This window comes from Rhinopithecus roxellana, chromosome 5, assembly GCF_007565055.1.
Source record: "Rhinopithecus roxellana isolate Shanxi Qingling chromosome 5, ASM756505v1, whole genome shotgun sequence".
In the NCBI taxonomy this organism is placed as follows: Eukaryota; Metazoa; Chordata; class Mammalia; order Primates; family Cercopithecidae; genus Rhinopithecus; species Rhinopithecus roxellana.
In genome coordinates, this window is record NC_044553.1 from 87,927,707 (window position 1) to 87,955,373 (window position 27,667).

Here is a 27,667-nt window from a genome sequence, read left to right on the forward strand (position 1 = left end):
GCGCCGCGGCTCTCCCCGCCCCCTTCCCGGGACGCGCAGGCGTCCTGGGCTCCATCTACCAGCCTGGCTGGCGTCGCCTGGATGCGGTTTCTTCCGGGATTTGTAGTTTTTCTGGAGCTACCCGGGCCGTCTGTCAAAGGGACAAGAACTACAAGTCTCGGCTGCCCCAGCGCTGCGAGCCTGGTCACGTGGCGGGGGCCGACCGGGCGTGCGTGCCGCCGTTGATCCGGTGCTGCAGTGAGGAGGTGGTTCTTGCCCGTGTTGTGTGTGTGTGTGTGAGTGAGAGAGCGAGTGAGTGAGTGAGTGAGTGTGTGTGTGGGGGGGGACTCGGCTTGTTGTTGTCGGTGACTTCCCCCTCCCCTTCACCCCTTCCCCTCCCCGCCGCCGCTGCAGTGGCCGCTCCCTGGGCTGTAGGAAATGAGCGATAACGATGACATCGAGGTGGAGAGCGACGTGAGTCCTGGGGCTTCTTCCTTCCCGTGCGGGTTGTCAGGCGGGGACAGCGGCCGGGGCTCTCAGCGGGGCGACGGCGGGAGGGGGCCGGGCCGCCGCCGCCTCCTTCTTCCCCTTCCCCTCGGGGCCAGGACTGCCTCCGTCGCGTTCCCGGCTCGCTCCCCTCCGGCTCCTGGCCGGAGCGGCCTCCTGGGACTGGAGGTGGGGGGAAGACACGCGGCTTCTGGGACCCCCACCTTCTCCCGTGGGGGAGGGTGCTGCGGCCTCCCGCTCCCACCTTCCCGGGCTCAGGATCCGGGGGACAAGGATGGGGGGCGCCCGGGATCCCATTGTCCGGATCCAGGGGAAGGGGACGGCGTTCAGGACCTGCCCCTTCGGAACGCTATCCTCTCTTCCCGTGACCCGCGGATCCTGGGGGGCGAGGAAGGGCGGAGAGGGGTTGGGGGTGCCTAGATGCCCGAGCTGGTTCTGCAGGGAGGAGACAGTGCCCGGGACCCCTCTGGCCCCGGTCGGATCCCGGAAGGAGGGGCGGCGCTCGGGACCCCTCTACCCCGCTACCGGATCCCGCCGAGGGTGGAAGGGTGGGGGCAAGGGGTGGGGAGGGAGGAAGGGGTGTCGGGCTGACTCCCCACCCTCCGCTTCCTCTGCCGCCGGCATTTTCTTTCTTATTATTGAATGTTAAGTGTAAAAATAACTTCTATATTTTCTATTTTTTTTTCTCTCCTATTCCAGGAAGAGCAACCGAGGTTTCAATCTGCGGTACGTCTCCTACTCTCCATTTCATTTTTATTTCCGTTCAGTTCTATTCCTTTTTGGGGTCAGAGAGAAAAAGAGATCGTACTGTTACTTTTAATATTGTAGTAAATCACTAATGTTAACCACTAAGGTGAAGTGGGGCCTGGTTCTGGAGGGTGGGGGGGTTGCAAATCCTATCATTCTAGATTCTCAGGTGATAAGTTCAGTGAGTAAGAGGAGCTGTATGCAAAGAATTGAATTGTTCTGTAGTTTTCAAATAGGGGATCCAGCTGCCACTGTGTAAGTGGAAATGAGAAATGCAGCATTCTGAAGTCAGTGGTAGTATTATTTCAGGGCAAAGTGGTCAGAAGATTTATTTAGGAACAAGTAGGTTTTAAACCATATCTGTATAATTGTGTGAACCTGAAGCCACATGCAATAATCGCCTTTAAGCAAGTCATGTGACTGCTATAGACCCCTAGAATCTAGCACAACGTGGTATTCTAACGCAAAAACTGGAAATGTAGAGGAGCCAAACGTTGCATCATCAAAGTGTCACATAAAGTTATTATGGTCTGATTCTCTGTATTTGAAGAAGAGGTAAAGAAAATTTAAAAATAGCTGAAGAAAAGTGGCATTGCAGAGACAGCTTTGCTGAAAGGTGATGGATGAGACCATATAATGTTATCAATAATTTCTTAGGGCTTTGGTATTAATGTTCCCAGTAGATGGTTCTGTGGATTTAGATATGCACTAATTTCATGTCTTTCGAGTCTGAGACAGTGATATGGGTTTTTCATGAATAGATTAGAGGAGAAAAAAAGAAAACATATAGAATAAATCAGAATCAGAGGGGAAGAGAAATAAGTATATCAGAGTTCTAATATTTGAAATTGGGAACAGTAGGAAGTGTGTAGAATGGGGGTAAAAAATTTGAATGCCCATGAGGGCCATAAAGAATAAAGAAAGAAGAGGTGAGGACTTGGGTACTGGAGAGCAATGCCTCTTCTAAAAAGTCAGCCACTACTGAATTCCAGTGGTTTGTTATGTAGGAGTGAAGAGTCAGTATTGCCAGATCTTCCTATTTTTTATTTATTTTATTTTATTTATTTATTTTTGAGATAGAGTCTCGCTCTGTCACCAGGCTGGAGTGCAATGGTGCTGTCTCGGCTCACTGCAACCTCCACCTCCTGGGTTCAAGCGATTCTCCTGTCTCAGCCTCCTGAGTAGCTGGGACTACAGGCGCATGCCCCCACACCCAGCTAATTTTTGTATTTTTAGTAGAGACGGGGTTTCACCATGTTGGCCAGGCTGGTCTCGATCTCTTGACCTCGTGATCCGCCCACCTCGGCCTCCCAAAGTGCTGGAATTACAGGCGTGAACCACCGCGCCCGGCTGATCTTCCTATTGTTTAAGAAAGATTAGAAATCCAAAGCGTTATGTTATTTTTCTGATTTTTAAAATGATGTGTGGAACAACTGTTTGGGCTTGTTAGAATTTGCAGGATGTCACTTTGATACCTCTTGTATAAGAACTTAATAACCACAGGATAAAGGCAAGCCATCTCAGTTGTACCTGCTCTTCATTAGAGCAAGCAAAGATTATGCAGATTGTCTAAGCAAATAGGCATTAAGAAAACTTATTTATTGAGAGCTGGTATTTTCTTAAAATCCGGGGATGTAGTTGTTCCAGAAATCTTAAAAATTATCCCTGGGTAATAGTCATTAAAGATAATTTGTTTTGTTTTATTTATCCTTGAAGTATTCTCATATACTTACGTATATATTTGAAAATTGAATTCCTTTTTTTCATTTACTTTTATCCTTCATGTTTGGGGCCTAGTCTGTTGAAAACTTTTTTTTTTTCCTGCAAGTCTCCAGTTGTAAAATCTGTGCCAGGGCTTGATCAGAGACAGAGGGTAAGGATCGTTAGGCTTCCTTTGCAGAATTATCCTTTGAATTGGAATTATACTGAATCGTAGTAAGAGAAAGTTTTTTTTTTGTTTTTTTTTTTTTTTTGGTGAAATTTTGGCTCACAGTTCTTGAAAGCTTTCTGCTTTTCAAAATATCCACATGATTGTTGATGTAAATTTGTTTATTAAATTTTTATAATGTTTCTGCTTTCCTGGAATGCTAATCTCACTGTTTTGTCTAGATGTTTTTAGTTTGCTATTAAGGTGCTAGGGTTTTTCCTTTTGATTTTCGGAGTAGGCAAGGGAAGTTGGTTTGACTCTTTGTTTTTAGTTTAACACATCTATTTGTTGAGATTTCTAAGTATTACTCTGCACAATATAATTACAACAGCAAGGAGAGAAAAAGCAGATGTGTTTTAGACAAATTTTATAGTGTATCAAACAACTATCGTGAATGTGTAGGGTAAAAAGGATTCCATTTTTTCACCTCTGTGAATGCATCTGCTTACTTCTTAATATTTTAGATAATAAATATATTTGTTAAAATTTAAGAGGGAGCTATTCTTAAGTTTTGCCTTAAAAAAAGGTTTAGAAAAAGATATGGACTATGAACAACCAAATACTTAGGTATTTAGGACTACAGAAGAAGTTGAAAAAGTTATTTGAAAAATGTTCTGTGGATCCTAATATAAAAACATTCATGTATGTTTTATAATGTCACCTAATTATCTAGGCCTTACTACATGAGAAATGTAAGATACTGAGAACAGAGTTAGGAAGTTAGGCTAACTCTAACAGAAAGTGAAACTGATTTGGCAAATATTTTTTTCTATTGCTTCAGTACAAATGGAAAACAGCTTCTCCAATGACCAGTAAGCTTTGTTAAAGGAAGTAACCCCAAAGAGTATTCTTATTACTAAATTCAGTACATCGCAAAATCCCACTGATGTTATCTTATTTTTATTATATTTTGGAGGGAAGAGGTTGCATTTTAAAGATAAATTTCTGGGACAGGTATATTATATTGCAAGGGCTTCCTTTTGCTTTCTTTCTGTTTGGGAAATTTCTTTAGGAAAGACTGAAAGTATACAAGAAATGTATGGGTTAGTGTGTTGGTCAGGAAATGCAAGTTTTTTTCCAGTGACCATGCTTGATGGCACCTGAGTGAGTTGCAGTTGCAGTATGCCTATGAGGGGTTTGAAAACAGATTTGTGCAATTCTGCTTCTGGACCTTTCTGGTATGAAATATTTTTAACTTCTCAGAGCTCTTTGCTTCTTTAGGAATATTCAGAAGAGAACAAGCTTGGTAGCATGAGATTGGAATTCACTCAGGAAACTGCTCTCTGTTTTACCTGCAGTCAGTTGCATGACAGAAGTGCTGCACAATGCATGTACTTTTTCTCTGCTTAGAGTGTTGACAGTGATAACAGAAATGCCAGAGTGAGTTCCTAAATGTGCCTGTGTTAGAGTAAAAGTTGTTCTTATGTCTAAAAGAATTTTTCCAAGATGCCAGTAGTGGTGAAATCGTTGGTCAAAGAATTCAGGTTGGTTTTTAATTAAAATTTCCTGACTAAGGCATCCTTCTCTGAAATGGTTATGGTATGAGGCCCTGTTTGAATAACATTCGCCAGTTGTTTTAGGCACCAAATGAAAAAAGTTTGAAAACAAATACATACATTAGATAGTGTTGGAAATGTATACCAGGCAATCAGCTACAAGCAGGACAGATATTGGAAAATTGAAATCGATGTCTTTCTTTTAGGGAGCTTGGTGAGTTTATCTCATCCTACCTGCCTATTATTTTATGTTATAATTTTGGGGTTGATTAAAATGAGTATTTTAAGTTGTTTAGAAATTGAACTTAATCTTATCTTGTTCTTATCTATCAGAAGTAAAAAATAGATCTTTTCGGATGAGATTTTTGGGTCTGTGTATTCTCAAGTGTCCTTAGTCTCTAACAAGAATAGCTTGATAAGAATCATAAGCAACACAAGCTTCCCTCTAAAATACAACCTTCACATTTTGTAAAGGTAGTAAATATTTAGTGGGCAACTAATTGCCTATGTGCTGAGAATTTTCTATATTAGAATTGAGATGATTCCCCTTATAGGTGGGGTTATCTGTCAGGTAGCCTGCAAGACATGGCATTGTTCTGGAAAACCTTGTGCATCCTGGAATAATGAAGCGTTTATTTCCACATGCTATTTGTCTAGAACTTGGAGAAAATAAGCTTACTGACTGATGTGATGCCTTGAACAAAGATGCAGTCTCTGTGCAGTAAGTTGGAAGGAGATAATTTTAAGAGATTTCCCTCAATTTTCAACAGACCTCCTTAGCCTAGATGACTTCCTGCCAATGTAGCAACTTCTTGGCTAACAAAATAATGTTTGCTTTCAACATCTAACAACACAAGATACACGTGCTTGGTAGTGTCAAAAATGGACAAATTGTAGGTGAAGATTTTTATTCTGGCTACCAGTGTGGAAAGTTGGGTAGAAATATAACTGAAAGGCTGAATAAAAACCTTGGCAGAGATGTCAAAGCTGGAAGTGATTTGGTGCAGGAGTTTCTGTTGAGCATCTGTGGACCACTGCATAGCCCCTTAGTATTTCTGTTAGGGATGCCCTGGAGGAAGGGTTTTCTGGCAGAAATCCAGATGTACAAATTCAGTGTACTAGAAGAGTGGGCAGTGTCCAGCCACTGTTCCCATAGGATGTATAGGGGAGATGTTTGGGAGCCTGCTGTACAGTCCAAGAATACCTCTGTTGTCTCCTAGAATAGGGCCTAATTAACTCCACAAGGAGGCTTTCCGTACCATTCGTTTTCATTATTGAACATCATTCTCAGTACAGGCTTATCTGAGTAGAGTTTTATTTGTTCAAGACAATTGTTTGGCCCTGTTTTTTAAAACCAGTTTTGCATTTGTGGGAGGTTATTAGATGCCTTACAGTGGGAGTCTTCACCCAGTTTTTCTTCTTCAACTCTGAAATCTTGGCCCTCTCGGAAAGGGTTGCCAGCAAGCAAAGACAGTTAACAAGGCAGTGATAAAGCCTGCAAACTGGTCCTCCAATGGGGGTGGGGGTGAGGCGCGGGCAGTGTTATCGGGCTGGGTGGATCTGTGGTTTGGAAATATTTCCCACAGAATTCTCAGCCTCCTGTAAAGGTTTTTATGTTTTTCATGTGCTCTTTCAAAACATTAGTGATAACATTTAATTCAGAGTTGCCTGGAATTAGGCTTGTTAGTTGTGTATGTTTTTAACTTGTTCTTTCAAATCAAGCTTGGGGAAGAGAAAAATACATCCTTGCCATTATCTCTGAGAGATTTAAAATTGACTCCAGTAGTAGCTCAGGGATGGACATGGCAGCAAGGATTGGTCTAAGATTCCACTCTTCTGCTAGTTAAATTGGGCCTGGAACCACTACAGAAATTCCATCCACTACTTTGAGAACAACAGTCCCCAGCCCAGGCTTTCTACCAGGCAGTGGACTGCTGCCTTTCCTTGTTGAGCCAACTTCTCAAACTTGGCCGGCTCCCCAGATGAGAAGCCAAGATTTCTGCTCATGATCTACAGCCAAGTTCACTTACGATCCTCTAACCGAGAGACTTGTCCATTTGAGTCCTTTCAGAGCTCAGTGAATGGGAGGGGGTAGTGCACTGTGGGGATGATTTTGATGTTAGATTATACTTAGCTCCACCCCTTTAGTGCAGGTCCACGTGAAACCAAGTGCAACTGCATTCTAGCCGTTTGAGATTTGCAGGGCTCTCCCAGAAAGAAAACAGACAATTAGAATTTTATTTGTATCAACAGGAGGGATTGTGGGTAATTCTGGTGCACAGCTCTTACCTGGGAGGAGGGCCAAGAATCAGGGTGATTTAGTAGACAGGAGTATCTTGGGCTGCTCTGGAGACTAAAGATGGGCGATTAATTTGCATGTAAATAAACCACCTTAGGTAGTATATAGCAACAGGAGCTGCAGACACATGCCAAATGTTGTCTCTTGGCCTTTAAGCTCCTTAGGTATAGTCCCAGCCCAACTTATCTTTATGTAGATGATCAGAGGGAACAACAGGAAGTTCAAAAGGACTAGATAAATAGGTTTAATTCTGTTGAGCTATTTCATGCTACTGTTAGAAGGCATCTATAATTTTGCTCTAAAGTTGTATGATACAGAGTACCTGCCTCTAGCCTCAGATTACCTGGTGTTCCAAGCTTGACTGTCCTCAGCTTCTCCGTAATATTTCATATGTGACTATAGTTCAGTAAACATTCATTTTACAGTGAAACCAGACTTAACAAGATTAGGACAACTTTAGAAGTGCTCCAGGCATCTGCCCCCAAAAGAGAGAGATGCTGTGGAGAACCATGGTTGTCATGGGAACCTTATGTCCAGTTCAATAGAGCTGTAGAAGAGGTGCTATGCTTAAGAGACCAGGAAGTACTCAGATGACCACAGGTGCTCCCAGCCTCCTCTTCCTCTGTAATGAATAGGACTTTTAGGATTAAACAACAGGAGAATTTCAAGTCCTTTGATTCTCACAACTCTTGATAGATTTTTGTCTGTACATCTTCTCTAGTACAAGGATTCATGTGAGGCAGCATTATTCTTGTGCTAAGCCAAGTTATTTACTCTTGTTCCATTTTTTGAATTTCTGGCCCCGTGTGTGTAGATTTAAGCTACCTGAACTTCCCATATACAAACTTGCTCTCTAGGTTAGCTCAATGCAACCATGTGCATTGAAGGTGAATGTTCAGTGTATAATTTCCATAATTCTCAGTGTAGGTGTGATGAAGTTCCTCTTGCTTTGGGTTTGTGTTCCTTTTGGAGGGGATACCCCTCTGATGGGGGCCTGCTGAAGTGTGCTTACCGTGCTCTTCAGCACTGTCTCTTCTGCCTGAAGCCAGAGCATTTTGCGATTCCTGATTTGGTGTTGGCAGTTTTCGTCCATCTCCAGCTGACTGTTCTTTGTGATTACAAGTAGGCTAAGACTTTGACTTGGATATTTAGATAGTGCCAAAGTAGCCTGACCTGCCACAGGTGCCTGAGGGAATTTATTCTGAGTATGTGGTGTCAGAAAGTGTGCCCTCTAAGAACTGCCTGTCTGGCACTGCCTGTGTGCGAGAAAGCCCTTGGCAGGATAGCACCTTGGATCTACTTTTAAAAAACAGGAACTCAGAATTCAGTTGTCATCTTATCAGCTCTGTCATAATGATCTCAGATTCATGCATCTAGGTTTTATAGAGATTTTAGTTTCTATTATATGATTTGATGAGAAAGTCTTAAACTAGTGCCTTTTAGTGGGCTTGGGGCTCATGGTGATGGTTTCACATGAAAGAAGCACCAGTGACTTAACTCTTTTTTCCCCTGGACACCCATCTGGGGAATCTCTTACAGTGGAGGTGATCACATCTTAAGAAGGGGCCACTGGAGCTTTCTCTAGTCACTTCCTAACCACAGACTGGTGGCTCTTCTGTCACATAAGCAAGTTGAGGGGGGGACCACTGATGTTACAGGAGAGTCACACTTTGTTCCCCTGAATAACTTTTATTTTACTTATGCATGAGCTGGATGCATCGAGCTACTTTGGATGTTCCTGTCGCAAGCCTTGCTCACCCCTTTCTCCCCCTTTAGCAGAGCCTAATTCTGGAGACTCCTAACTGCCCACCTCGAGAAATCCTTCCCAGTCCACTCGCCAGGGACAGTGCTGACAGCGTGTACTTCCAGGCTATACCCCACCCACCTTGTACCAAGCAAAAGGAGTGACATTCCTAATGTGTTCTTTCTCCCATTCTTCTAGGCTGACAAACGGGCTCATCATAATGCACTGGAACGAAAACGTAGGGACCACATCAAAGACAGCTTTCACAGTTTGCGGGACTCAGTCCCATCACTCCAAGGAGAGAAGGTGAGTCTCTTGAGAAAGCTGAGTAGCTGGCCACTACTAGCTTTTAACTTGTTGCAGAGCTTAGGAGAGCACTCACCTATTGGGAAGGAAATGTAGTCAGAGATATTCAGGTAGCATGGTTGCCTTATTTTTTGACTGTTTGGAGGATCACCACACGCCTTACCTACTCCAGTTTATCCTTAACAAAATATGTCAGATATAATGGAGCTATTTGTAAGATATCGGTAGGAGTCATCTTTATAAATTTGTATTATTTGTAATAAATTCAAGAAATTATAACTATATACTGTAGTGTAAAGGGTGGCCCAGAGTTCATTTGGGATAACAGTAAAGATTCCAGAGGTGGTTAATACCCTAGACCTCCATGAGAATTTCTTTCCTGTGGTTCAAGGTTAATACTTATTGTAAATGAGCACTTGCAGAAATGCATGTAATGTATGTTAAAAGCAGCCTGGGCACCATTGATTTTCTAGCCCCAATAATTGTTATTTCCAAGGCGTATAAAGAGCATTTTAAGCTGTGGGACAAAAGACTTGAGTGAAGAGACGTGTTCATGTGAAATAGAAAAAAATAACCATTCTTCCCCACTCCCTTCTGAAACCTAGCGTTTTCCCTGGAGGGCTAGGCACCAGCTGTTTCTACATTTTAAAAACAAAATTAGAAGCTTTGAGTAAAAGCCTATGGGTTAGGGTCACTCCCTGGAATTTGGAGAAAACATCTGCACAGCTAGTTCCATCCTTGACAGAGAGTATAGTTGTCTGCAGCAATTCAGTGGAATAACTGGCAAGCTGGGAAGAGGACCTATGTTTTTGCTTTAGTGATTCAGTGTTTTATAAAGAAGCAACTATTCTGTTAAGAACAATTTTTGCTTTTGAGTGCACTTTGATTTAGTTCTGTGGTGGAGGTCCTGGATTTGTTTGGCTATCCAAGATCAAATTTGGAACCCTTATGCTTTCATTTTTTATATTGTCACTCTGGTAAGTTATATGCTCTATCCTTTATCTAAGGTGTGGCTTTCCATGTGGCGGAAACATGGAGAAGATGTGAACTTTATAAAGAACAAAACAAGCCATGTGCATACCTGGTATTGCAAAACCAGAATTTGTCATGGGTTAAGCGTGCTAAGTGTGGACTTGATTTAATGACCTTAAACCAAAGTACTTACCTGGAATAACAACCTTCCTGAGTACAACACTAAGTACCACAGAAATCTTTATGACTAGAGACAGACTCACCCCTTTAGTCAAAGTAAACACATGCCAAAGATTATCTCTTAGGCTTCATTGACCTGTTGACAGTTGGTGCTTATTCCTGTACCATAGTATCCATTAAAATTGCTTTGGTAAACTATATGGACAAGCGCTGCCTTCTCCTAAGTCTCACATCTAACCAGGAGTGGCACTGGGGCAATGTTTCTCGGGGTGAATTGTGGACCACCCACATCAGATTCACTACTGAATCAGCCTTTCTGGAGGGAAGCCTGGGAATCTGTATTTATAACAAGCAGTCAGATGATTCTTAGGCATTCTTAAGTTTGAATACATTGGGAGAGGTGGGTCATAGGATCACAACTATACCTTTTCCTTATCCAGCCTGTTTTACAATGCCATAACATTCTTCCTTAACTCCTTATAATTACATTATTCTAAATCATATTTTCTCCTTTCTTTCTTCAAGGAAGTTGAAGGTTTGAATTTGGTAGTCTTACAGAGGGAATAATTTGTCCTTTGTTGTGGCTCATTTATTTACTCATTCATGCCATTCAACACATATTTACTGAGGGTCTACTACCTGCCAGGTACTATTCTAGATACTGGGAATACAGCAGTAAACAAAACAGACAATAACAGGAGTTCTTGCTCTGATGAGGAAATGATAAAAAAAAGAAGAATTAAAAATATATGTATTATGTCAGGTAAGTATCATGGAGAAAAATAGGGAAGAAGAGTTGCAATTTTAATTATGGCAGAGAAGAAGAGTGTTGCTGGCAAACCTTTGAACAAAGTGAAGCAAAGAATAGTGCATTTGTCTGGTAATGAGCATTCCAGGCAGAGGAAAGGCAAGTGTGGTAGCACTGAGATAGGAACCTGTAAGCATTCCTGGGCCAGGCAGGGAAAACAAAGAGGCCAGAGTAGCTAGAGTGGAATGAGTGAAGGGATGGTGGCAGGAGATGCTGGCAGAAAAGTAGCAGCACTAGGAGAGAGGAGTGGTCCAGGGGAACCAGATTCAAGAGCCAGTCAGCACAACCCCAGTTTGAGAATTTACTAGATACCATTCTAATTTCCGAATCCTCCTATGCTTTGTTACAATCCAAATATGTCCTACTGACAGTGAATGAAGGAAATGTCTATAAGCTCTCAACCTCTTCCTCTTTAAAAAGCAAGCTGCCAGCACTGTTTCATAGGTGTCGTGAGTCTAACAGAATACTTTGGTCCCTCAGACTTATGAGTTCTCACTAAACGTGGCGTTTTTTAAAATGTGATATTTGAACCAAAGGAAATGGGCTCATTCTTAGATTGTGGTAATTAAGGTTATGACATTATGTAAATAATCATGAGATGATTATTTTACCATGTGAAGTTTGGGAACCTTAGATTCTTAAAGGGAAATTTAGGTCTCTCTGTGTTCCAGTCTCCTTTGACTTAAGCATGTTTATGTTCCAGCTGACTTCTTCCTTAGCATTTGGATTATCTGTCATATGTGTAAGCTTTTTGTTTTTTAAAGAGAAAGCAATATATTAATTGAATTGGATCCTAACCAAGAAGAGGGAATACTTGTTTAAAAAAGAAAGAAGGCTTTAAATGTGGGACCCAAACTCTATTTACCCTTTGTTTTCTGTATTTCTACTATAAATTAAACATTTTAAAAAATGGTTGGCCAGGCGTGGTGGCTGATGCCTGTAATACCAGCACTTTGGGAGACTGAGGCAGGTGGATCGCTTGAACCCAGGAGTTTGAGACCAACCTGGGCAACATGGCACAACCATGTCTCTACAAAAAATACAAAAATTAGTCGGGCGTGGTGGTGCTTACCTGTAGTCCTGGCTACCTGGGAGGCTGTGGTGGGAGGATCACTTGAGTCTGGGAGGTCCAGGCTACAGTGAGCCGTGATGGCACCACTCCAGCCTGGGCGACAGAGTGAGACCCTGTCTCAAAAAAATAAAAATAAATAAAGAATTACCTTTTTCTTGAGGAAAAAAATCAGTAATAATTGACACTGTATTGCAATGTAAAATTAAATCCACACAGCAGTTGTATAAGGTATGGTACTGTTATTAGACAGTTATTACTGCTATTGCTCCTGTCAGTGTTATTAACAGGCTCAAGATCATTATCCCATCTGTAGCAGGACAGGGGCTAGAACTCAGGATTGCCAATTAATTGCCAAGTTCCATCTTTTTCCTGTACCATATGGGTAAACAGTTTAAGGATATTTTAAAGAAATCTTGCTTACTTATATCTTGTCATTGTCCTGGGAGCTTCCCCTGGATAGGCCTGTTAATCTTGGCAGTGTGTCATACCACAGCTACTATAAAAATACTCTCCTCTGAGGTGGCATATGTAGGTAACACTGAAGTGCAGGGTATTAAGGATCATTTAAAGTCTGTAATTTCTTTCTGAGTTCACATAGTTGCTCTGAGCCCAAGAAAATAGACCATTACAGTTGGTGGTTCATTTGGGTTTTGCCATAGGTCCCAGCGTTAACAAGTAGACCCTCGAACTCTATTGTTGGAGTCTTTTGTGTTCCTTGCAGTTTCTCCACTGTACATGGAGCCCACTGGGAACAATAGGATGGAATTAGAACCATCAGCCAGCCAACCAGAGTAATGGAGTGAGGGCAAGATCAGCTGTCAACTGTGGCCCCATTTTTTTTTTTTTTTTCTTTTACAGAGATGTTACTTTTACAGAAAGTATTGCTTGGGTACTAGGGAGTGTTACACAATGGTTCACTGGCACTGAGCTCACCGTATTTATGTTGGGGAGCAAGACCTGATAGCCAGCCCATCATTTTGCCTTTACATGGGAGTATAATTCTGTCCTCCATCTCGTAAGCCCCAGTACCTGAGCCAGAATGATTATAACCAATCACACTGTCTCTTTATCATGGATGGCTTTAGCAGTAGGTTATTTTCATCATTGCCATTTGTAGCTCTACAGTGGTTTATAGAAATTTCTCATTTTTTAAGTCCCTCCCTCAGTGCCTGTTGTTATCAAACTCATTGCTCTCTCAGGCAGTTGAGCTCTGCATTTCTCCCTTATGGGGAGAGCTGTGTTGAAGAGAGAGAATATAACTTCAAATGAAAATAAACAGAAACAGAATTTCTTGATTTCAAGATGAGAATTTGAGGCCACTGCCTTTTTCAGTTCCCATCAGAGATTCTGGCTCATAGTAGGTTCTCAGTAAATTGTGGTGGTGAAGAGAGCCAGAGGAAAGAGCACGCTGCTCAGCCGTTAAAGAAAACAGCAACAGTCAACATTATATGCTTAACTGTATAAGTGAGACTCTGTGAGTGCTATGGAGGTTCAAAGACATAATAGATGGTGTCTACCCTTGAGGGTCTTGCTCTCTTGTTGGGAAAGAGGATTACACCTAACAATTAACAATAATGAGATAACATGCTGAGCATCAGATAAGAGCTTTACATTGAGTTAATCTCAGTTTCATTTCCATTAAAGTCTGGTTTTCTTAACAGGTAGATGTTGAAACCAAATATTAGTAGTTTGTTTATGGCAGGGAACATGGTTCTTAAGGATAAAGGCTGTCATAGCATTTATACTTTTATGTGCACACATTTATATATTATACTTAATATATGTGGTTTTACATATATTTGTGTGATTATTTAATGACTGTCTGCTGCCACTACACTATAATAAGTACCATGAAGGCAGGGAAAATGTCTCCTTTTGGTTATATTCCTTCCCTCAGTGCCTGCACATAGTAGGGAGCATAGTGAATGTTTATTAACTGAGGGGAGGAATCCCCCATCACCCTGGCCACATTATTTTGAGAGATGGCTCATTCCTGTTGATGGTTTTAAGGCTGACAGTTCATTTGGTAACCTGTGTCTATAGCATATCTGAGCTGCTGGAGGGATTATCTTTTACATGAAATGTTAACCACAGTCCTATCCACTTCTCATTACTCATTAAGGTTATATTAGCTGGCCAGACTCCAACTTGGGCAATTATCTTTTTAAAGTTTCTACATCTTAAATTGTTGCCCATAGTTGCCCACGTCTCCCTTAGGCTCCAGGCTCAGCAATTGTAAATGCATTTAATTTCTTATAAATTATTTGCGTGCTGCTGAAAACCTCCAAGGGCTTTTCATTGCCCATTTAGGTAAGGACTGGTATTCCATGTTCTGTAAATAAGGTACCCAGCTTGCCCACCGGCTTTTTCACCACCTTCCTGCCATTAACCCTCCAGTTACTGTACACCCTTGTATTAGTCCGTTTTCATGCTGCTGATAAAGACATAGACTGGGCAATTTACAAAAGAAGGAGGTTTAACGGACTTATAGTTCCAAGTGGCTGGAAGGAAGCCTCACAATTGTGGCGGAAGGCAAGGAGGGGCAAGTTATGTCTTACATGGATGGCAGCAGGCAAAGAGAGAGAACTTGTGCAGGGAAACTCCTGTTTTTAAAACCATCAGATCTTGCAAGACTTATTCACTATCATGAGAACAGCGTGGGAAAGACCTGCCCCCATGATTCCATTATCTCCCACCGAGTTCCTTCCACGACACATGGGAATTGTGGGAGTTACAATTCAAGATGAGATTTGGGTGGAGACACAGCCAAACTATATTATTCCGCCCCTGGCCCCTCCCAAATCTCATGTCCTCACATTTCAAAACCAGTCGTGCCTTGCCAACAGTCCCCCAAGGTCTTAACTCATTTCGGCATTAACTAAGAAGTCCACAGTGCAATGTCTCTTCTGGGACAAGACAAATCCTTTCTGCCTATGAGCCTGTAAAATCAAAAGCAAGTTAGTTACTTCGTAGATAGAATGGGGGTATAGGCATTGGATAAATACAGCCATTCCAAATGGGAGAAATTGGTCAAAAAAGGGGCTACAGGACTCATGCAAGTCCGAAATCTAGCAGGGCTGTCAAATCTAAAAGCTGTGTAATGATCTTTGACTCCATGTCTCACATAGAGGTCATGCTGATACAAGAAGTGGGTTTCCTTGGTCTTGCGTAGCTCTACCCCTGTGGCTTTGCAAGGTACAGCCCCCTTCTTGGCTGCTTTCACAGGCTGGCATTGAGTGTCTGTAGCTTTTCCAGGTGCACAGTGCAAGCTGTCAGTGTATCTACCATTTTGGGGTCTGCAGGATGGTGGCACTCTTCTCACAGCTCCACTAGAGAGTGCCCCAGTAGAGACTCTATGTGGGGGCTCTGACCCCACATTTCCTGTCTGCAATGCCCTAGCAGAGGCTCTCCATGAGGGCCCTGTCCCTGCAGCAAACTTATTCCTGGACATACAGGTGTTTCCATACTCCATCCTCTGAAATCTAGGCAGAGGTTCCCAAACCCCAATTCTTGCCTTCTGTGCACTCCCAGGCTCAGTACCATGTGGAAGCTGCCAAGGCTTAGGGCTTGCACCCTCTGAAGCCACAACCTGAGCTCTAAATTGGGCCCTTTCAGCCACGACTGGAGTGGCCGGGATGCAGGGCACCAAGTCCCTGGGCTGCACACAATATGTGGACCCTGGGCCCAGCCCACAAGACCAGTTTTTCCTCCTAGGCCTCTGGGCCTGTGATGGGAGCAGGTGCTGTGAAGATCTCTGACATGGCCTGGAGACATTTTCCCCATTGTCTTGGGGATTAACATTCGGCTCCTCATTACTTATGCAAATCTCTGCAGTCGGCTTGCATTTCTTCTCAGAAAATGGGATTTTCTTTTCTATCACATTGTCAGGCTACAAATTTTCCGAACTTTTATGCTCTGCTTCCCGTAAAAAACTGAATGCCTTTTACAGCACCCAAGTCACCTCTTGAATGCTTTGCTGCTTAGAAATTTCTTCCTCCAGGTACCCTAACTCATCCCTCTGAAGTTCAAAGTTCCACGTATCTCTAGGGTAGGGGCAAAATGCTGCCAGTCTCTTTGCTAAAACATAACAGGAGTGACCTTTGCTCTAGTTCTCAACAACTTCCTCATCTCCATCAACCACCTCAGCCTGGACTTTATTGTCCATATCATTATAAGCATTTTGGGCAAAGCCATTCAACAAGTCCGTAGGAAGTTCAAAACTTTCCCACATTTTTCTGTCTTCTGAACCCTTCAAATTGTTCCAACCTCTGGCTGTTACCCAGTTCCAAAGTTGCTTCCACATTTTCAGTTATCTTTTCAGCAGTGCCCTACTCTACTGGTACCAATGTACTGTATTTAGTCTATTTTCATGCTGCTGTTAAAGACATACCTGAGACTGGGCAATTTACAAAAGAAAGATTTAATGACTTACAGTTTCATACGGCTGAGGAGGCCTCACAATCATGGTGGAAGGCAAGGAGAAGCAAGTCACATTTTACATGCATGGCAGCAGGCAAAGAGAGCTTGTGTAGGGAAACTCCCATTTTTAAAACCATCAGATCCCATGAAATTTATTTACTATCACCAGAACAACATGGGAAAGACCAGCCCCCATGATTCAGTTACCTCTCACCAGGTTCCTCCCACAACACATGGAAATTGTGGGAGTTAAATTCAAGATGAGATTTGGGTAGGGACACAGCCAAACCATATCAACCCCTCTTCTGTTTGCTCAGGAATTTCATTCTCAGCTAATCTGAGTTCTTTGCTTTTCTCAAGGCCCAACCCCAGCCACACTGCCCAGGTGACTTGGGGGTTCCATATTGATGAGCCCTGCTCACAAGATCTATGTGCAGTCTGTCCTCTATTTCCTGCCTGAGTTCCTCCTTTCCCTCAGTCTCCAGCTCCTTGCCTTAGAGACCCATATCAAATACTGCCCCACCCTTAGAACCCTCCCATGAACCTCTGTGGCCTTTTGTGAGACCTCTCCTCTCCTCTGTCTCCCTAATTTCTGTGATTATCTTATCACCTAACTAAATGGTATGCTCCTGTAGGGCAGGAATCTAATTATTCCTTCTGGGAGACTGTCATACAGAGTGGGAGAGGTCGCACTCCCCCAGGAGTACTAGAGAGCTCTTCACCTAACATTTTTTGTATCTTGAGATTCAGAAGGATAGGGATTGATTACCAGGCTTTGACTTTAGCATTTTTTTTTTCTCCAACAAAGTTGCAAAAACTTTAGAAAAATGGTAAGAAGAAAAAACATGAGTCCTTCCTTCCTGTAACACAACTACAGCCTTCTCTTTGATCCTGTGACAAATGCTGCCCAACAGAAATTTAGTGTGAGTCACAAATGCATTTTAAATGTAACTTAAATAAAATTTTCGAGTAGAACCAATTAAAAAGTTAAACAGGTGAAAATTTGAATAATATAATTCATTTAGCCTAATATTCAAAAATAAATATGATCTCAACATGTAATCAATATATTTAAAATTATTCATTCACCAAGTCTTTAAATTCAACTTAACAGTACATCTCAATTCCGAGTACTCATATTTCAAATGTTTATTAGCCATATGTGGCTAGTGACTATCAGATCAGATAGTATAATCCAAAAATAGACTCTCCGTACCCCGCTGCCCCATTTAATGTGACTGAATTTGTCATCATCTTAGAGTGGATGTGAAAAGAAACCTGCCTCCTTTTTTTCTCCCCAAAAGCTGCTATTGTTCAATCCATGGATTTATTGATGGAGTCTAAGAAGCAAGGAAATACAGTGTTATCAATTTGTGTATTCCTTCCTGGTCTCTTCATCTACATGCTTCCCACAGGGAAAGTGCTATTTATAGCTTGCTGCTTTTACATAATATATTTTTCCCCCAGGTCATACAGTGTGCTCATGTTTAGTCATTAGGCATGTTTCTTTTGGGCAATTGGGGCTGCATTCAGTTTTTAAAATTTATAATTAATATGGTGATGGACATCTCTGTATATGTAGCCATTTCCGTAGATTCCAAGAAGTTGGATTTTTGGGTTGAGGGGTATGAGCATCTGACCTTTTTCTGTGTATTGCCAAAATGCTTTCCAAGAAGATTGTTTTTATATCCTCTTTCTTCCACTTCTTTTTTTAAGCAAATTCTAGAGTAGTCTTTTGGTAGTGTTTTGAGAGTACCAGTTTCATTATCACTGGAATTTTTTTTTGGAAGAGGGTGACTAATTCAGTAAACAAAGGTTAGTAATTTTGTATTCTATTTATTACTTCTGAAATTAATTGCTTTTCCACATGTTTACTAACTAGCTCTATTTCCTCTTTTGGAAATTGTGTACTCCTGTCCTTCATCGTCAAAGTTCGATGCAGAAATGCCACGCCTTCATTTCAAGCTACCAAGGGCACAAGAAAAAATAATGAAAGATTTAAAAAATAATTGTTTTGACCCCTTAAACAAATGTCTTACTCCTGGCTTTAATTAAGCTGCTTGCAGGGCTGATAGCTCTGCTTTCCCTGGTGATCAACAAAATGGTCCTGTGGCTGGGGAGGCCCTGGCAGCAGGAAGCCTTCAAGGAGCCATGGGTCTGTGCTGACTCTGACCTTACAACCTTCCAGGCTCCCTTGCTGGCATTGATGGGGTTCCATTTTTGAATGAACTAGTTTAATGTGGATCCAGATTTATTGTGCATATTCTTTCGTTTTGGTTTTCAAAAGATGGCTTATTCACATGGAAATGTACACCAGTTTAGCCCTGGGCCCTCCCTTTACCTTCATATGTATAAAAGCTTACACTGTTTTCAGAAAATAAATTGTTTCATTTTCTCTAAAATAACTAGTGAAAAATAAAACAGATGTCAGTTGTTGAGTCCAGCAGTACCTCTTTTTTCATCCCTCCAGATACGGCATGTTGGTTCTTAGGGAAACAAGACAGCTGTAACATCAGCCCACTGGCATCTGTTTTTGGCACTGAAGAGCAAGAGTGTTCAGTAGAGTTAAGATTATTGTTTCTCACGTCAGCACTGGGACCCTACGGAAGGGCAGTGGTGTTCCTAATGTTAACAATCTAGCACTACTGTTCTTTTCCTCACCTCTCCCCACCCACTTTCTAAAACAACTTGAATTTTTACAGAAATCCAAGTTACTGTGATAAGATTTATAACTCCAGAAATGTTTGGAACTCTTGCCTTACATTGAACATTTTTGAGAACCATTACCTTAAATGAGATTTAATAACCTTAGACTTCATCTGAAGCATCAGTGCTAACAACTTCAGGAGTCATTTGGGGCCTTAAATGGTTCTATTTAGAATCCACATCTTTTGGGTTTGGGGCCTTTTGTGACATACGTAGTCGATTCTTGGTGTGATGTGTGGAGTGGGTGGATGCTGTTCAAAAGCAGAGGTCTGACAGTGGGCGCTTCTGCTTGAGAGGGTTGCCCTCCCCTCTGTCTGCTTACTGCCTTGGGAGGGAATGCAAATGGACATGCAGCTGCAGCATAAACAGTAGGAGGGACAGGAACCTGCCAGACCCTCTGCCACACCCTGGGTCTTCTACATTCTTCATTTTGCTTTTATCCTTCTGGGCTGCCAAAAGGTAATGAAGCCAGCAGTACTGTGGGAAGCTGACATCCCCCACCTAACCTTCCACTTCCACCCTCCAGACCAGATGGTTAGGTCATTTCTCCCAAGCTAGCTTGCATCTTAAGGCTTTTCTTCTCAATGTGTTTCTGCTAGAAGCCTGTTTAATTCTCACCTGTCTTTAAAATAAAAAAAGAAAGAAAAATAACCTTCCTTCAGTGCTGCTATCCTGCTATTACAAACTACTGGTTTTCACTTTTTTTTTGATGGAGGGTCTCACTCTGTTGTTCAGGCTGGAGTGTGTTGGCACAAGCATGTCTCACTGCAGATTCAGCCCCATGGGCTCAAGAGATCCTCCCACCTCCGCCTCTCAAGTAGCTGGGACCACATTTGTGTACCACCATGCCCAGCTAATTTTTTGATTTTTTTTATAGAGCCTGTGTGTCTTGCTGTGTTTTCTAGGCTGGTCCCCAACACCTGAGCCCAAGTGGTCCTCCCACCTCAGCCTCCCAGGGTGCTGGGATTACAGGCATGAGCCACCGCACCTGGCCTACTTCTTACCTTTCAACCAAATTTTGAAGACTAGTCTTCATCATTGGCTTACTTGCAACTCAATTCCTACACCTGTTACCCGTGCAGAGACAATTTACCATTGGGCTTTGGCTGTCACCCCTCCAAGAAAACCACGTTCACTAGGGTCTTCCATTGACGTCCTTGTAGGCAAATCAGGTGACTCTTTCGTGGTCCTTTTCCTCCAACTTTCCCCTCCATGACAACACTGTCCCTGCAATTCTATTGATCTTTTTAAATTAGTTCCATAGCTTCCCCTGTGTTCCCAAAATATCAGTGTTCTGGAGGCTTGGATTCAAATCCTGACTCAACTTCCTACTAGTTTACAAAACATTGGGTAAATTACAGCTCTGTGTCTCAGTTTCCTCATTTATAAAATAGGGAAAACATCAGAAGGTTGTGTGAGGATGCCTGACACTTAGTAAGTACTCAGTAAGTGTTAGCTGCTGCCATTGTTACCACCCCCATCATCATCATTGTCATTTGTGTTGCTGTGTGCAGCCATGGCTTTGGAGCAAGTTCTGGCAAGGCTACCCAGCATCCTTTTGTGTGGCTCCCAGAGGTGAGAGAGAGGACTGCTGAGCCCTTTGCGTTTACTCACATGGCTGCATGAGAGGCCTGGCTACCTCTTCAGTCCCTTCAGCCACCATCCACCCTGTCTCAGGGCTCCATCCAAACCATTTAAAGAGCCATTTGTGTTCACAAAGACAGAATCAAAATGATAATTCTGCTAATTATAAAAACTAGCAGGAGAAATAATTTCAGGTTTTTACTGAGTACCCAAGGCAGCACTTGTTCTGTGGACATGTTGACTTACCAAGTTCTATCTGATCAGTCATACTCACATGAAGATAGGCAGTTGACTCAGCTGACTTAGAGCAATTTTCAGAAAACAGAAACTGAAAGCCCAGGGTTATTCCATAGTCCATGCCATAAATCCCAGGGTTTCTTGCTGGCTTCGTGTTTACTAGTCACATATTATAAGCTCATAAAGACAAGGAATGGCCTTGCCCCCACCTTCATGCTGTGATTGGCAACATGATCTCGTATGTAGTGGAAAGATGGGAGTGGAGGATTGCAGGTGAGTCTAGCATTTTTAGCTTCAGCCTTTTGCTTTTTCTTCCCTGGACTATATGCACATGCAAATTTGGGGTATTTCTATATTTTGTGCTTTAAATTTTTTTCTTGTTGGATCTTAATTCTTGTTGTGTTCCTTGGGAAGAGTAAAATAAAGTTAACTCTGAACCATTCTTTTGGACTTGCTGAGGGATCAGGGCACCCTAAGTGACCTGGGGCAATTCTGCTTTCAGCAGAGGATGGAGGAAGGGCTGTGCTTAGCATTCTGAAGGCCTCATTCTGGGTTTGAACCAATCCAGCCTTCTTTGGCCTCCTCTTGTTCCAAAGACACTATGTTCTGAACATCCGTGAATTTTATCTTCATCCAAAAACTAGCCCTGAAATGGAAACTGCCATCCCCCACAGATCTTTTTCTCTCTTCTGGCTTGTTTTGCTGTGCTTATTGCTCACTTTTCACTTCTTGATCCTAATTCCCTGGTTTCATGTATAAATATTTGAAGGAGAAACTGGTAACACAAAGGCTGTTACTCAGTCTGGTCATTCATTAAAAGTTATCACTGAACATTTGCAAGTGCTCTCTGGTTTCAGAGATTGTGCATTTTTTCCCTTGTCCCAGATGCACATGGGTAGTTAGGAGCTAATGTTGCCTTCTGGAAACTGTTAGTTGAAAAAACAGCTTTTACATAGGCAAATTTAAAAAGAGGGATGTAAATATGCATAGCAATTACATCAGTGATGGAAAGGGTAGAATTTGGAGGGCTAGATGGGGTCTTAGAGAATTTCTAATCAGATGAGGAATAGGCAAGGTGAGAAATGTGTCTGCAGCCACAGAACCCATTAATGAGAAGCATGTAGAGCACTCCTCTGTCCCCAAATTCCCAAATTCTTCCTCACCACTCTACCACCTCTCATCAATACTAATCATTTTTCATTCCATCTCCAGTATCCAGAGAGGAAGGCATTTTAATTAGTCACTTCTAATTATGTCCTTCTTTTTTCCACCCCATTTTGTCACGTAATAATCAAACCCTAATAAGGCCCCTTTGCAGAAATGGGAAACAGTGTCTGAAGTATCCATTGCTAGGCTAGGAATTCTCATTCCTTCTATATAAGCTGACTGACTCAACTAAAGAAACGCATCTCACTTTTTCCCCATCCCACCTTGCCTGTGCTATTCTCCCTATTCAGAGTGACCTTTTCCCACAAACGCCACCTTGGTCTAACACAGGGCTCACCGTTTTAGATAGGAGCGCATTGCATGCACACATGCAGCACCAAGGCCAGTGCCTGGCACACAGTAGGTATTCACCCCAGCCAGAAGCCATCTTTCCCGTGGTATCTCTAATCTCTGCTAGTCAGGTTACGCTTGTCAGCACTGCCCTGTGATTTGTCTGTGTATAGACATATTTATCTCCTCAACTAGATAGTAAGTAAGCTTTGGGGCAAAGAAGCCATGACTAATACATTTTGTTTCCCCACAGTATCTGCCCAGTACCTTGTACGTAATTTGCACCTGATAAAAATGGTTGGTTATGAACAGTTTCCTTGAGGAAATTACCTTAAGGTGCTATAAGAGGAAAGCCTGGAAATTCTAGTACTTGTGAGGACTTTTGAATAAACACAGGCCTTACAAACCTTTCTGAAACGCAGCCCAAACTGAGGTCTATAAATTGAGATTGTTAGGATTTAATATGAGTAGATCTGGTTTTGCTAGCCATGGTGTACATGTTTTCTTTGTCTTTCTCCTGCTGTTGTGTTCTGGTTCTTTAGGACCCATTGCGCTTGTAATATAGAATTGCCAAGCACTCCCTACCCTGGGTAAGAAGCTTTTCGGCTGCTCAGGAGCCTCTGGCTGGAAGGCCATACTTAAGCTACTAGGCTACCCTGCCTTGGGCTTCTCTTGGCTTTGTACTATTCTACCAGTTTGGCTGGCTGCCTGGCCATAAGTAACTCTGGCTATGTTTATAGCCTGGAGAGAATCTCCCAGACAAGTTTGATGTCTAGGGGCACAGTAACATGACATCCATGTTACTAGTACCCAGGCAACCCACAGCCATTGTAGAGGTGTGGTTGTTTCCTGAAATGGCCCAATTTCATGCTCTTCCTGTGTTGACATCAAGCACCGACAGCTTTTATGAAAGTCTCTTTAGCCAGGAAAGCTGAAATAGTGACACAGCATCGTTCAGTTGGGAATAGTTAACAATGGTTTCAGAGTTTGGCTGGAATCTTGGGTCTTGATGAAACACATTGTACCCATTCCCATCTCAAGCCAGGCCCTAGCAGAATGAGTGACCTAAAGCTTTCATTTAAGTAGTATTTTAATGTTTCCAGACATAGCCAAGCTAAAGACTTTAAAGCAACCTAAAGAACCAGAGGGGATGAGAGGAGTACAATTCAGGAATCAGATGGCTCTGATTTTAAATCCAGGCTATGCCACTGTCTAGCTGGTGATTTTGAATAAACTGGTATACTTCTCTGATCCTTGGGTTCCTAGTAGAGCTACTTCTGAGACTATGCTTGTGAGGTAAGCTCTGTAAAGCACTTGGGACCTTGTATATCACAAAGAAGGCCTTCACAGATGCAGTGGCTCACACCTGTAATCCCAGCAGTTTGGGAGGCCGAGGTGGGTGGATCACCTGAGGTCAGGAGTTTGAGACCAGTCTGGCCAACATGGTGAAACCCCATCTTTACTAAAAATATAAAAATTAGCCAGGCAACGTGGCATGCATCTGTACCCAGCTACTCTGGAGGCTGAGGCAGAAGAATCACTTGAACCCGGGAGGTGGAGGTTGCAGTGAGCTGAGATCACACCACTCTAGCCTCGGCAACAGAGCAAGACTACATCTCCAAAAAAAAAAAAAAAACAGGCTGGGCACGGGGTAACCTGTAATCCCAGCACTTTGGGAGGCCAAGGTGGGCAGATCACCTGAGGCCAGGAGTTCAAGCAGCCTGGCTAACATGGTGAAACCCCATTTCTACTAAAAATACAAAAAAATTAGCCGGGGGTGGTGGCGTATGCCTGTAATCCTAGCTACTCAGGAGGCTGAGGCAGGAGAATCACTTGAACCTGGGAGACGGAGGTTGCAGTGAGCCAAGATCACGCCATTGCACTCCAGCCTGGGCAACAAGAGAGAAACTCTGTCTCAAAAAAAAAAAATACAACAAAAAAAGAAGGCCTACAGTAGCCATTACTGTATTTCTTCAACCTTTTCCCACCTTATCCTCTTGATTCCAGCTACCCAAGCAGTTGCTGCAGGCCGGGTTCCCTCACTGCCTGGATTCGGTTTTTATTTTGTCCCCTGTGCTTTTTCTCATATTGCCACAGGCATCCCGGGCCCAAATCCTAGACAAAGCCACAGAGTATATCCAGTATATGCGAAGGAAAAACCACACACACCAGCAAGATATTGACGACCTCAAGCGGCAGAATGCTCTTCTGGAGCAGCAAGGTGAGCACCCAAGCTCGTGGGGCAGCTGGCCCTGCTGTGCTCTGGCTGGGTCAGGCTTTGGCACCTGGGCCTGCAGAGTCAGAGCCAGTCATGGAGTATGTGCTCAGAAGCAGGCTTGGTCCTGCTTCTTGGGACCTGAGTAGCTGAGTGTTAGAGCCATCCTGAGGAAGGACCTGAGGTGCCAGTGAGGAGACAGTGGAAGCTAGGAAGTTGGACCTCTGGAGACTTGTATTTTTTCTGGCCTGACCTCTCCCCTTCTTGGGGCTCAGGTGCTCTGCCTGCAGTAGGGATCACACCTGGCATCAGGTGTCTGAAAAGAGCTTTGAGGTCCTTAGAGTGGAATGTGCTATGTAAGTACCAGAGTCCAGGTGTTCAAGGACAGTGAGCCCTCCCCATTGTCAATTGTAGTCCAATCAGGGCAGCCTGTGGGCTAGGCCCATGCTGTTCTCAATGCTCACACCCGCCTTTTCCTACAACCACAGGGGAAAGCGAGAGCTGATCAAGTTGTTTGTTCCTGGGGAATTCACTTCTCTTCCTCCCTCATGGAAGATGCAAGTAAAAGGAAATGCAAGTAACCACCTGGGTTAGAAAACCTCAAATAAAATAAAATAAAATAAATAGGTTGACATTCCAGGCTCAAGCTGAGCTGAACCAAGAGATGGGCAGTGGGTGGTGTCAGTGGGTTGGTTACTAGGCCAAGCAGCCTGCATGTAGGGGCTATTGGAAAAGCCCAGGTATTTTATGTGTATTGGTGACTTGCTTCCAAGTGTCCAGCTTGTCATTTCAAGTGGATCTTGTACACGAGAGCTAAGCCAAAACTGTTCTTTGGCTGATATGTCTTATGTCATCCTTTTCTACTGTTGTGTGGCCTCACACCTTGTGGAGCCTCATGCTCCTGGGCCAGCCTCTCCTCTGTTATTGCACTTCTACATCCCACAGGGAGCTCACGCTCCAGTCTCTCCGCAGGGGCTTCCACGGCAGGACGGTGACATCACAAGCCTTCTCTTCGGGGTTGGGTGGGATTGCAGAGTATCCGCTGGCTCCCTGGTTCAGCTGGGAAAGGCGGGAGGGAAATGAAGTGTGTGAGTGAACAGCCACCCGAAGGGAGTACTTCTGAGCATCTTGAGCCTCAGGGGCCAACAAGCAAGCCCTTAGGAAGAACAGGCTGGACCCTGAGTCTGAGACTCGGTTACTCCCCAAGTCTCCAGAAGGCAGTAACACACTCCCTTGGTTGCCTTCTAGTCCGTGCACTGGAGAAGGCGAGGTCAAGTGCCCAACTGCAGACCAACTACCCCTCCTCAGACAACAGCCTCTACACCAACGCCAAGGGCAGCACCATCTCTGCCTTCGATGGGGGCTCAGACTCCAGCTCGGAGTCTGAGCCTGAAGAGCCCCAAAGCAGGAAGAAGCTCCGGATGGAGGCCAGCTAAGCCACTCGGGGCAGGCCAGCAATAAAAACTGTCTGTCTCCATCGTCTCATCCTCCTTTCAGTTCATCGGTAGAACCCTCAGAAGCATCTAAAAGACTCTGTTTTTCTCTTTCTCCCTTTTTCTTTTTTAAATTTTTATTTTTACGTAGAAGCTCTTGGACAACAGCTCTTGTTCTCCTTCCCCATTTCCACTGTATATTTTTTTTAACGTATTCCCTTCAGGGATTCCCTGTCCCCACCAGGAATTTTTAAACCAAAACACCCCAACTTGGCAGCTTTTTCTGTGGAGGACAGACGGCCGGCCAGACCTCTGAGCACATAGTGTCCTGCCCACCCTACCATCTCCTCCAGTCCTGCCGGGCACATGCCTGGAGGACGCCTGCCCTACCTAGGCGGCCTCCTGGTCTGCCCTCACCTCTGATAGACTTTGTGAATCTGAACTGCTCTACTTTGAGAAGATAACCGGTTTGGAGTAATCAGAATGAACCCTCCTCCTTTTTAAGGGTTTTTTTTTTTTTCCTTTTTCTAAAAAGCTATGTATCGCTCCTATTGAAAGACCAGATTCTTAAAGAAGTTTGTGGTATAAAAAGAAAGTGGGGACAGACTCGCAGCACAGAGTCCCTGGCATGTTTCACTCCTGCTTCTCTCAGCCAGCTGTTTAAGCCTGCGGTGCCAGCCTCATGGAGGGCCGTGTGACACTCTTGTGGTATGTATGGGAGATGGCAGCAGTGAAGCAGCAGCCACCAGGGAATGGCCATTTAAGGGTTGGGACGGGGGGGTGTTTTGGGTGGCATAGAGGTTTTGTATTGAGGGCCAGTGATGATGTTTTGATATTTATTTCCTGCTACTTAAATTTGAATCTGAGTGAATTGTACCTATTTCTGATGATGTCGGTCTTGCAAAGCGACAGATTCATAAAGTAATGATGAAATCTTTCTTTCTTCCTGTGTGTATTTCTAAGAAATAGAGCCAACTGATTTTGTATGTAAATACCAAGAGCAATTTACCTGGTACTAAACCCGCACCCCAGTGCGGACCCTTCCCAGCCCTCACCCCAATTCCTTTCCTACTGTCCTGGAACCTGTCTCCATTGCGTGATCCAGCCCTGGTTCTGGCTGTGGTCAACAGATCCCAGTGAAGGGTTTTGTGTGTTTAGGCCTCATTTCTTTGTCTTTTTCCTACTCCGTTCCTGGCATTTGCTGATTTCTAGTGTATACTCTGTAGTCTCTATTCGTGTTTGATTCCATTCCATGGAAATAAAAAGTATGTTGTACATACTGCCGAAGAATTGTCTTGCAAGTTAAGGCTTCCCCCTTTACTATAAGACTATAAATAAAAACTTATTTTATCCTTCTTGGTGGTGGTGTCTTCTTGCCCTTGTTAAGGCCAAGGTTGGTGAGAGACCCCTCTGGAAGCTGTTAGGGTCTCAGTGAAAGCCTGAGTGAGAAGTGGAGGTGGCTTACCTGGTCTTGCAGAACCAGGAGCAGCCATAAGTCAAAGTTGCTTCCGCCTTTCTCCCCCTTTCTCAACCCAGCCT

The 27,667-nt window shown here is 43.4% G+C and overlaps 1 protein-coding gene across 9 annotated transcripts; it reads left to right on the forward strand.

The window, feature by feature from the left end:
• Positions 1-209: 209 nt before the first annotated feature.
• On the forward strand, positions 210-27,483 carry MAX (MYC associated factor X). Of its 9 annotated transcripts, none has more exons than XR_750183.2 (6): positions 210-453; positions 1,186-1,212; positions 8,898-9,005; positions 24,578-24,701; positions 25,184-25,268; positions 25,944-27,483. XR_750183.2 is itself a non-coding variant. In XM_010383712.2 (5 exons), exons 1-5 carry the CDS (start codon positions 418-420, stop codon positions 26,129-26,131), a joined length of 483 nt encoding a protein of 160 aa, XP_010382014.1. In that variant the 5' UTR covers positions 210-417; the 3' UTR covers positions 26,132-27,483. The 9 variants fall into 9 exon arrangements, 7 of the variants coding, with proteins under 7 accessions (XP_010382014.1, XP_010382015.1, XP_010382016.1 ...); XR_750182.2 differs by having other exon boundaries at positions 25,184-25,284; positions 25,944-26,346; XM_010383712.2 differs by lacking the exon at positions 25,184-25,268.
• The last annotated feature ends 184 nt before the right edge of the window (positions 27,484-27,667 follow it).